Source organism: Ruditapes philippinarum, unplaced genomic scaffold (genome assembly GCF_026571515.1).
Source record: "Ruditapes philippinarum isolate M1 unplaced genomic scaffold, ASM2657151v2 ctg301_1_1_1_1, whole genome shotgun sequence".
Classification (NCBI taxonomy): domain Eukaryota; kingdom Metazoa; phylum Mollusca; class Bivalvia; order Venerida; family Veneridae; genus Ruditapes; species Ruditapes philippinarum.
Genome location: NW_026860295.1, coordinates 147,696 through 160,261, shown reverse-complemented (window position 1 = coordinate 160,261; position 12,566 = coordinate 147,696). Strand labels below are relative to the sequence as shown.

Below are 12,566 nucleotides of genomic sequence, written 5' to 3'. Positions count from 1 at the left end.
ATATGCCACTGCATCGCAGATTGCGATGGCATAAAAATTCTTTGGTTAGAAAAGTCAATAATCTTTCCAACAGTATATTATAAATGTACTTTCACATGCAGATCATGGTTAAATTGAGTTATTGCCACTAATTAAAATATATCCCTCCTACGACCACTTTCTTCTGACTTATTAACAATATTGCATGTATTTAGACCCCTTTACTCTCACCATACCTGAATAGTTGTAAAATCACAATTGTGTCAACACTAATGAACCTTTCCAGTTTTTTGTAGCGGAACATTTAGCCACACCTTTTCCATTCATTGCGAGTTCAACTGCTCACAATTGGAGAACAAGTTATACATAAAACTGTAAACACTGGAAAGGTCCATTGACTATCAACTGCTGTACACTGAGTTTTCTTCTATTTTATTGACCCCTGTTTTTAAGATATCAAGAACAGGCTTATTGGTTGTTGCTAATTAACTGTTTTGTCAGTCTTCTTCAAATTTTTTTTGGCTACTTGCGACACAAGTTGAAATCTGAAATCTTTTACTTAGTCAATGACAAAAACACTACAAATACTGAATAAATCCATAAGCAAACCCCAAGGTGCATAACTACACTTGCTGACCAACATTTTTGTATACTTTCGACTACAGGTCAAATACTTTTGAGCTATGCATGTTTATACTAATCCATGGGCAATAACAAAACTGAAAAAAAAATTCACATGCAAAACCCCAGGTGCAAAGCTTCACAGTGATGTTGATCATGATTCCTGTAAAGTAAGTTGGTTGATTCTAACTTAAGCACTCAAGGTACACATAACACAACCTTTTGGAATAGTATTTTCTAAGTCGAAGGAAATTACACTACAAATTCTGAATAAATCCACAGTCCATAGTCAAACCCCCATGTGCATAACTATATATTATGCTGACAGTTTCATGACTCTAGGTCAACTTCTTTTTGAGATATAGATTACACAAGTTAACTAGAACTGCCACTGTCATGGCATGTATACCCCCCATACCACTTTGTCAGAATTAACAGTGGTCATTGACAACCTTCCTGCCAAATTTGAGGGTTGTAAGCCAGTGCATTGCTAAATTATGTATTCAAAACTGAAACTGCTACTGCATGACTTTAATTCATGCAGCTTTGCCACGGGGTGTTTTATGATAAATATATGAAAACATAATTATATGCTTCAAATGTGAAAATGTCAAAATCAACAACACTTTAGACAGGCATTCTTAAGCATTTGAGCGGACAAGCTTATTGTAGTAAAAGCCCCTGTGACCTCCACCTTTGACACAGTCACCTAAAAATCAATAGGGGTCATCTACTAGTCATTACCAACCACAATACCAAAGATGAAGACTGTTGACCAAAACATTCATAAGCAAGTGAGCAGACAAGCTTTTTGAACTAAAGGTCCCTTTGACCTTGACCTTTAACCCAGCAACCTCAAAATCAATAGGGGTCACCTAATGGTCATGATCAACCTCCATGCCAAATATGTGGGTCAAAGGATTCTTAAGATATTGGACAGACTAACTTTTTTAGTTAAGGCCCCTGTGACCTTGACCTTTCACCCAGTGACCTCAAAATCAATATGGGAATATAAAGACTGTGGGTCAAAGGATCCTTAAGTTATTGGAAGGACAAGCTTTTTTTATTCAAGGCCCTTCTAACCTGGCCTTTGACTTAGTCACTTCAAAATCAATAGGGTTCATCTACCAGTTATAACCAACCTCAATGCCAAATATGAAGACTTCACAAAAGCATTGTTACCCAATTCAGCAGACAAACTTTTTGAGCTAAAGGCCCCTGTGACCTTGACCTTTATCCAATTGACCTCATAATCAATAGGAGTCATCTACTTATCATGACTAGCCTCCATGCGAAATATGCACTATGTGGGTCAAGGAATCTTAAGTTATTGGGCGGACAAGCTTTATATAGTCAAGGCCCTGTGACCTTGACTTTTGACTCAGTGACCTCAAAATCAATAGGGGTCATCTACTAATCAAGACTAACCTCCAAATATGAAGACCGTGTGGGTCAAAGGATTCTTAAGTCATTTGACTGACAAGCTTTTCTTAGTTCAGGCCTCTGTGACCTTGACCTTTGACCCAGTGACCTCAAAATCAATAGGGATCATCTTAAAATCATGACTAACCACCATGCTAAATATGAAGACTGTGGGTCAAAGGAATCTTAAGTTATTTGGCGGACAAGCTATTTTCAGTCAAGACCCCTGTAACCTTGACCTTTGACCATGTGACCTCAAAATAAATAGGGGTTATCTACTTATCATGACTTACCATCATACCAAATATAAAGACTGTGGGTCAAAGGATTCTTAGGTAATTGGGTGGACAAGCTTTTCTTAGTTAAGGCCCCTGTGACCTGTGACTAGCCTGGGATTCAGGCGTTGATATTTTTTGCTTATTCATAACATACGCGCATCATACTCGATCGTCATAGATAACACAACATCTCTGGTTTTGATAGTATCAACGCCTGGGGAAACCTGCGGGGTTTCCCATGTAATTATCGACTAATGATAATCCTATTAATAGACCGATTAGCACGTGACCAACAAATTACATGACTAAATCGAAATCGAGGCGAAGATGATGAATGTTGAAAATTTGACGCCATTTACTATTAGGAATTGCGTCCAGCACAATTCTCTGATGCTCGAAAACTTTATACAATTTAACTAATCAAACCTGTTGATCAAATTCACTCATCATGCAATAAACTTTGTCAACAAGTGTTAGTTTTTAATCGGAAAAGGTGTTTTGAAAGCGAGGCTCCGTAACTGTTCGTTGAGCTTCGGGTCACTTCGTGGAAATTCCGTTTCTATTTTTAGAAACTAGTTTGTCGTTGCATGAGTTATCGTTCTTTAAATAACACCCGTAATTTTCGGGGTGTATACTAGGTGGCGCTTCGATCGAAAATCGTATTTCCCCAGGCTGTCGATTTGCCAAACAGAAGCACATAAAAAATCGACAGACTGGAACCCAGGCTAACCTGTGACCTTTGACCCAGTGACCTCAAAATCAATAGGGGTCATCTACTTATCATGACTAACCTCCATGCAAAATGTGAAGACAGTGGGTCAAAGGAATCTTAAGTTATTGGGCGGACAATGAAAAACTGACGGACGGCCAGACGCACAAACTGATTCCAGTAAACCCCCCTTACAACTTTGTTGTGTGGGGTAATAAAAATTGTAAAGTTTTAGTAATTCAACGGCAATAACTCTAAAAATTCTGAATTAATCCACAACCGAAACCCCAGATGCACAACAACACATGCTGACCAACATTCCTATAAAGTTTCTTGACTCTAGGTCAAATACTTTTTGACCTACATGCGACACAAATTGAAAATTGGAAATTTTTAGTAAGTCAAGGGCAATAACTCTGACAAAGCAGAGTTAATCCACAAGCAAATCACCAGATGCAAAACTTAACATGCTTATTGACATTCCTGTTCATGACTATAAATAAGGTCAAACATTTTTTGAGCTACGCGCGACACAAGATGAAAATTGTAAAAAGTAAAGGGCAATTTTACTAACTCTACAAATACTGAATAAATCCAGGTGCACAACTACACATGCTGACAAGCATTCCTGTTTAGTTTCATGACTATAGGTCAAATACATTTTGAACTACGCACATCACAAATTGAAAATTGCAAATTTTTAATAAGTCAAGGGCGGTAATTCTGACAAAACTGAATAAATCCACAAGCAATCCCCCTGGTGCACAACGTCACATGCTGAGCATGACTCCTGTCAAGTTTCATGACCCTAGGTCAAATACCTTTTGAGCTACATGCGACAAAAGTTTAAATTTGCAAATTTTACTATGTCAAGGGCAATAACTCTACAAATATTGAATAAATCCACATACAAACACCAAGGTGCACTATTTCACATGCTTACCAATAGTCCCGTAAGGTTTCATGACTCTAGATCAAATACTTTTTGAGCAACGTGCGACAGAAAAGAGAACGGACATATGAAGGGAAGGGCGGACGGACATGGGCAAAGCTTTGCCATTATTTTAATGTTGAAAATTTAATAGACCGTACAGTATGGGATCACATGTTACTGCTGTATACTAAATATCAAGACGCTGTGATAAGTAGTTGCTTAGAAAACTGTTACGAAATGCTTTCCTTGTACGCTGGCCCTCTGCCCGACATTCACCATACTAAAACCGTAATGCAACCTGTACAAAAATTACAAATCACTTTATCATTTAGTTATACCATATGCCTCCAAAAGAAATCCATTAACGCAAATATTACTTTTAGAGACAAATACATAGTAAAGGCCACCCTACTATTAAGACCATTTTTCTTCAGAACCACAAGCGGTCTCATATTGAGTGGCATTTTACTGTAATTGAAAGATGCTTGTTGATGTAACACAAGATTTGTCAGAGACTGTTGAAAAAGTCAATACTACATCATCAGCCCTTTAAAATAGCTTAATCTGTCTATTATAATTATTTTAGTTATGCAACATTATGATGTTTGTATATATAAAAAAAGAACTTACCCAATTCCTTATATACATTGTTTAAGAAGAACAGGGTAATTTGTGAGGTTTCCCTTCTTGTGATGATATTTCACTGTAATTAAAATAAGAAATATGTTGACACATTTAATTATTACAACAAATGATGTCCAAATACACTGACCTTGTATGCCAAAACGGTTTCCAACCTTTATTACTCAGCAACCCTTGGCCAACTGCTCTTAAATTTCATATTTGTATTGCAGGGTACTCAACAACTGGTAAAATCTTTGTTAAAATAAAATGCCAGTAGCTTTTCTTTACACTCCCAATCCTTTGCAATTGTAACAGATACGAGACTTATTTGATATGTAATGAGCATTTTCACAGTGCATATCAATATCAGTACCCTCTTTGCAAAATCTACTAAAACAGTACCCTCTTTGCACGTTCAAAGGTCATTCTCTCTTGAAAATAAATCTGCGACAGACAACAATCCATTGAATGTTCATTGTTCTGATTTCGTAGATTTCACAAAGAGGGTACCAATGTGGATATGCAACATGACTTAAAAACAGCCTAATTACGCTTTGAACGAGTTCATGTATGTTAATACCTCTAACTCTATTCAATAATATTCTGTATAAACGTAAGCCTTCAGTTTAACACAGTTTTAAATTATTTGCAAATTTAGAAAAGCTAGTCATTGACCATTGTTGTAAAAATGGTTGGGAATGATTGAAAGTTATGGCAGGTACATGACTTGGATATTGCCAAAGCTGTTGGCATATCGCTATCAACAGTGAAATTCATTTTGAAGGGTACTTTGAAGGTTCAAAAGATTTGTGCCAGATGGATACCCCATTCATTGACAGATGACTGAAATAGGGTACAAGAGGTTAATTTTTAATTTCCTGAGTATGCTTAACTTATTTCCATGAGTATATTTTATTTAAATTTCATGTCAAGTTTCCAACCTTGGTTTGAAACAAGAATGCATTTGTGAAAAAATGCTATGCCACTGCATTAATATAACAGAAGAAGATTTTTTTGTTACTTTGAAATTGAACTTGTCTAGTGAATTTGGAGGTCAAGGTCATATTTCAGCATGTCAAATCATTAGACACATGTGCAGATGTGTCTAATGTTAAGATACAAAGGCCATAGTGCAATAATTAGTCCCCTACCGGTTTACTGGAGGGGACTTTAGGTTTACCCTCCGTCTGTCTGTCCATCTGTCTGTCTGTCCGTCTGTCTGTCAGTCCGTCAGTCCACAAAACTGGATCCCGCGATATCTTGAAAAGTACTGAAAATATTTTTATGAAACTTGACATATGGGTAGATTGTAGTCTGGAGATTATGCATGTCTTATCTTATCTTCCTATTTTGAAAAAATATTGGTTGCCTTGGCAACAAATAGGCTTAAAACATGGCAAATATAACAATATTTGTGATTAGTCAAAAAGAGCTGAAAATTTTTATGAAATTGCATCTTTAATTCAAGACTTATCTCCTCTTTAAGAATTTTGCTTTTAAAAATGGGTCAAAGATAGAAAAGGCCGGGTTGCATTTGTACACCAAATATCATGAGGCTGTGATGTTACGAAAAAAATTTACCATTGGCCCATTTATGTTGAAAATTTAATTAAGTCGGTGAACAGGAAGTGGATGAACTGCAGACCTGAAATCAAATCCCACAGTATGGGACCATGTGTCAATGCTGTATGCCAAATATCAAGAGGCTGTGATAAGTAGTTGCTGAGAAAACTGTTACTCAAATTTCCTACCATTGACCATTAATGTCAAAAATTTAACTAAGTTGATAAGCAGGAAGTGGATGACTGATAGACCTGAAATCAAATCCCACAGTATGGGACCATGTGTCAATGCTGTATGCAAAATATCAAGAGGCTGTGATAAGTAGTTGCTGAGAAAACTGTTACAAAAAGTTCCCCGCCCACCAGCCACCCAACATTCACATTACTATAACCCGGGTTTGCACCAGTGCAACCTGGCCAATTATAAAGGGTATTGATATCATTCTTGCGCACAGCATTCCTCCTCAATAAGATAAATCCACCTATGAAGTTTCATGTTGACATCTCAAAGATTTTTGAGTTATGCTCTACTCAGGTGAAAAGTTAAGTAAGAAAAATAAGTAAGGGCAAAAACTAAAAAATTATGAAGGGTAGACTTATCACTCTCGTGTACTGCACACCTCCTCAATATGATTTATCCACCTATGAAGTTTCAAGTTGATACCTCTTATCCTTTTTTGAGATATGCTGCGGACTAAATGTCGGACGTAAGAACAGACGGACGAAAGGACGGACGGAGACTATTTCTATATCCCCCGTTGCTTTTCGGCGAGGGATAATAAATAAATAAATAAATAAATACTATATAATGTAACCCATGACATGTTCCCAAAACCAAGGATAACACAAACAAGAGGGCCATGATGGCCCTAAAGTCGCTCACCTGTATATAGGCCCCCGGAGCAGGGCCAGTTTAAACCCCAGGGCTTTTATTTGAACAAACATGGTAGACACCCATTAGAAGATGTTTCATGCTAAACATCTACGGTCTAGCTTGTTAGGTTTTTCAAAAGAAGATTTTTTTCAAGTTTTTTTCTTTACACATATAGTTAAAAACAATGACACACCTGGGGCAGGGCCAGTTTTGACCCCAGGGCTTTTATTCGAACAATCTTTGTAGACACTTACTAGACAATGTTTCATGCTTAATATCTGAACTCTAGCTATTCAGGTTTTTTCAAAGAAGATTTTTTTTGCTATACACATATAAGGAAAATGAATGACCCCTGGGGCGGGGCCAATTTTGACCCCAGGGCTTTTATTTGAACAAACTTGGTAAACACCCATTAGAACATGTTTCATGCTTAGTATCTAAACTCTAGCTATTTGTTGTTTTTTTCAAAAAAGATCTTTTAAGTTTTTGTTATAAAAATATAAGGAAAATGAATGACCTCCCGGGCGGGGCCAATTTTGACTACAGGGCTCTTATTTGAACGAACTTGGTAGACATCCATTAGAACATGTTTCATGCTAAATATCTTAGCTCAAGCTTTCTGCATTCTTTAAAAGAAATTTGTTTAAGTTTTTACTATATGCATATAGGGAAAATCAATGACCCCCTGGGGCGGGGCCAATTTTGACCCCAGGGCTTTTATTTGAACAAACTTGGTAGACACTCATTAGAAGATGTTTCATGCTAAATATCTAAGCTCTATCTCTTTGGGTTCTTTAAAAGATTTTTAAGTTTTTATTATATGCATACAGGGAAAATCAAAGACCCCCTGGGGCGGGGCCAATTTTGACCCCAGGGCTTTTATTTGAACAAACTTGGTAGACACTCACTAGAAGATGTTTCATGCTTAATATCTAAACTCTAGCTATTTGGGTTTTTTCAAAGAAGATTTTTTAAGTTTTTGCTATACACATATAAGGAAAATCAGAGACATAGATATCTATGTCTCTGGGAAAATCAATGAACCCCGGGGCGGGACCAATTTTGACCCCAGGGCTTTTATTTCAACAAACTTGTTAGACATCCATTAGAACATGTTTCATGCTAAATATCTAACCTGTAGCCTTTACAAATTCAGAGAAGTAGATATTTTTTATGTTTTACAATGTACATATAAGGAAAAACCTATGACCCCCCAGGGTGGGGCCGATTTAAGTTCTAGGAATAAAATTTGAACAACTTTGGTTAACTTTGGTTTTGGACCTATAGATGATACCATAGACCAAATATCAAAGCTCTAGGCCATTTACTTTCAGACCAAAAGATTTTTCAAGTTTTCACTATATGTATATAATGAAAATCAATGACCCCCGAGAGCGGGGCCAATTTTGACCCCAGGGCCATTATTTGAACAATCTTGGTAGAGGTCTACCACACAATGTTTCATGCCAAATATCTTACCTGTAGCCTTTGCCAATTCAGAGAAGAAGATTTTTTTATGTTTTACTATATACATATTAGAAAAACCTATGACCCCCCGGGGCGGGGCCAATTTTGACACTAGGGACAAAATTTGTACAACTTTGGTATTGGACCTTCAGATGATACCATAGACCAAATATCAAAGCTCTAAGCCATTGAATACTTTCAGACCAGAAGATTTTTCAAGTTTTCACTATATATGTATGTAATGAAAATCAATGACCCCCCGGGGCGGGGCCAATTTTGACCCTAGGGCCATTATTTGAACAATCTTGATAAAGGTCTACTACACAATGTTTCATGCCAAATATCTAACCTGTAGCCTTTGCCAAATCAGAGAAGAAGATTTTTTTAGATTTTACTATATACATATATAGGAACCCCCTGTTTCTATATGTGACACCCCCAGCCCTCCTGGCGAGTCTAATTTTGACACTAGTGACAAAATTTAAAAATCTATGGTAGAGGACCTATAGATGATATCATATAGCAAATATCAAAGCTCTAAGCCTCGTACTTTAGACAAGAAGATTTTTTAAGTTTTTACTCTGTGTACATAGTGAAAATCAATGACCCCCAGGTTGGGGCCAATTTTGACCTAAAGGCTATAATATGAACAATCTTGGTAGAGGTCTACCAGACTATGTTTGCAGAGTTATTCTATTTAAAAAAATATGAGAATGAGTAAGCTAAAACTCCCCAGTAACTGTCAATGCTAAAACTCTTTATTTGTCAATTCATAACATTTCCTTCCTATCATATATATAGAGGATATTGAATGAGTGTAAGTTCAATACTGAATTTATTGCACGAGTTGAATAAAATCATATTATGCGAGCCTCTGGCGAGCATAATATTATTTTATTCAACGAGTGCAATAAATTCAGTAATGAACTTACACGAATTTAATATTCTATTTATCACATAAAATAAAGACCGTTTAAAGTGAAATGAGAGTCATTTTTCATTGACGCGCCTATAGTATAACGCTAACATTTAGCGCGTCTTTACACTATGTTTGTACAACGCTAATGACGTCACGTCAAAATATATGCACGGCCGTGCAATACCAAATTTACGGAGTCGAAAAATCGGCACGGGTGTGTGATAAACTCTAATATTTACATTTACACACTGTAAAACTTAAATGTTTCAATAATTTTTTGAAATAGAATTCTTAAACATAAAAAATCATATCTGTTTTTCAAAAATAAAATTTCTCATAAGAGATAAAACCACCTGTTCGAGCACTGGTAAGGTTGCCTGACAAATATAGTGGTTTAAGGCTCTATATATCCATGGTAATTTGTATCCTGATCTATGTCATCAAAACACTTTTGTTTAATGCGAGTATGAAAGGCCAAGCTTTGTACCAAAAAATAGTTTCTCAGCAATCTATTTGTTTTGAAAGAGTTTTCATGTGATTTTGTGTAATACTGGTTGAGCACTGGTCTGGTGACCCTACATCTCGCCCAATAAAATTGATTTTGACTGAATATACTTTTGTTTCCTTGTGTCATACAGCAGAAAATACCTCTATGTTACAGCTTATGACAATTTTGTAGCATAAGTTTCATTTGTTGTTTTCTTTCTTGTTTCAAAGCATAAAGTACTGTGAAGAGGAGCACAGTATATGTGCCGAGCATTGGTCCAACCAAATTATATTTATCAGCGAAAAAAAATTAAGAAAGAAATAATCAAGCATTTATCATATACTGGGATCCTACATTTTACCAGGCAATCAGTTAACCTGACAAAATCTATCCCTGTCAAATAAGGCTTTATTTTTTGCTTCCATTCAAAAATTGTCCACACACTTTCTATTTCAAAGTAAATAACAACAAAACCACTCTCCGGTACATGTACATATTCTTGATTCAGTTCTTTATGTACTAACATACCCTTTTGTTAACTAGTTATTTCATGACCTGGCCTCATAGACATGAGGGGGAATAATCTGTTCTGTGTATGCCCGAATATTGAGGCCCTTAATAGGTTATTTTAGATAGGTTTTACTTTTATTCTTGTCAACGTTATCTTGGGAGACAATCGTAACATATTTAATGATAAAAAGTAATTTGGTTCAAACAGTATCTCGTTGTTGTCTTTTACAAAGAAATGCAAATTAAAAAACATATAAGGAAACAGGTTATGCCCATGGGAGGAAACTCTACATAAAACGTAAATAAAATAGATTTTATGCCTTTTGTAACATGCTATATACTGTGCTCCTCTTAGTTCACGGTACTTAACGATTTGAAACCAGAAAGAAAACAACAAATGAAACTTATGGTACAAAAATTGTCATAAGCTATAACATATAGGTCTTTTCTGCTGTATGACACAAGAAAACAACAATATAATATTCAGTCAAAGTCAATTTTAATGGACCAAATGAGACCATATGTCGACCATTTTGAAAACAGTATGTAATAATGTCATCATTTAAATCGGGGTAATCGTATTACATTTCAGTTTTTTCATGTTTCAGTTAAAATTTCTACATGTTATTTTGCTTGATTGTAAATATTAAAAATATTCTTACTTTGTAACTCAAATTTTATTTTTTCAACAAACAAGAATATTTAGAAAATGATGATTGTTTCAGACATACACACAAATTTTAAGAGGATATTTTTGAGTTTGAGTGAAATATGGAGTATATATTCACGAAACATGATAAAATGCCACATATTTTCACGAGCCGGTACGGCGAGTGAAAATATGTGGCATTTTATTATGTTGAGTGAAAATATATACCATATTTCATGAAAAACGAAAAAATAACCTTTTTATTTAATTTCATTATCAAAGAAAATGGTAACTAATCCCCTTGCTTGCTACCAACTTCAATTGTACAGCGCGCAGTAATTTATGCGTAAGCACCCGCTGTTTGGCACTACATTGTGACGTCATGTAAACAACTCTTTAAACGTCTGTACAGCGTTAATTACTGAAATAAAGATATTGGTGTTCGGATTAATTTTCTTAGTTAGACCATTTTTTATCATGCTAGATAGTTTTCAAAAAAAAATTCAAGAAAAAGTTCTTTTGTATTTATCAGATTTTTCAAACAAAACGGCGAAAGAAGTCCCTTAAAATTAATATGAGTTTTGACTCCGCCCACTTTCATGTTTATATTTCATATTTATTTTTAAAAAATATGAAATATATTTGACAGATATAGCACCATATTTCATGGGTAAAATTAAATAAAATGGAATATTATTGCTTTTTGCAGAAATTTGTTAAATCTTGTTCTGTTTAACCTAAAATCTAGAAATTTAAAATATTTTGCATAAAAACTTTGTTGCATAGGTGTATGAATAAAATATGTTAATTCTGACCAATTTTAACACTGGTCACATGAAAATATGCCATTACCGTATAATAAGTGAATGACAAGGAATTAGTGATGTTGAGTATACATGATGACCAAAATGAAACCGTATGACAAAGAACATAATTCCATTTGAATATCAAAATGTTTCATATATTGTTTAAGGCTCATGAAGAATCAATAAATTAATTGAGTTAATAGTGTTAATTTCAATTACACCCCTATATTGGCCTCTTCGTAACAAGCATGGCTGCCGTGTCTATTTTAGTGATACACTGGGTTTGTCCAGTATCTTATTCTTGCCAATCAATAGTCCTTATTTCCCTGCTGATTATTTAAAGATTAATTTCAATTCACGACTTCAAATATTTTTGAAACACTGTCCAGTAAATTGAGTTGTCTTTTTATTGAAGTTAAAGCTTAATGAGGGTCCAACCGCCCTTTCGGCCACAAAATGCAGCTTTTGCTGTCGAGTACGGACCCCGGACATGTCACCAGTCATGTCCTTAAATGGTTAATTTTGAAGCACAAAGTGGTGATAATTTACCTCCATGCAATTTCCACCGAGTATTAGCCAAAGATATGAATTTTGAGCCAAAAATAGGTCACTGTCCGGCGGTCAATGATAACCTAAATGTACAGTAACCTGTGACAATAGGAAAGGTTAGCCCTGAAAAGGGCTGTTTGTGCCAGGAAAAGGCTTGCCGTTCAAGCCGTTTAACC

General features: G+C 35.5%; 1 protein-coding gene across 5 annotated transcripts in view; it reads right to left on the bottom strand.

Moving 5' to 3' along the window:
* LOC132759576 (battenin-like) overlaps nucleotides 1–12,566 on the bottom strand; it is a 295,062-nt gene that overhangs the window by 280,681 nt on the left and 1,815 nt on the right. For all 5 annotated transcript variants that reach the window (XR_009629738.1, XM_060751386.1, XM_060751389.1 and 2 more), the window contains exon 2: nucleotides 4,574–4,646. Coding sequence is in view for 4 of the 5 variants with exons in the window: in XM_060751386.1 (XP_060607369.1) it covers nucleotides 4,574–4,591 (18 nt within the window). In the remaining variant the exon portion in view is untranslated. The remainder of the gene's footprint in view (nucleotides 1–4,573; nucleotides 4,647–12,566) is intronic.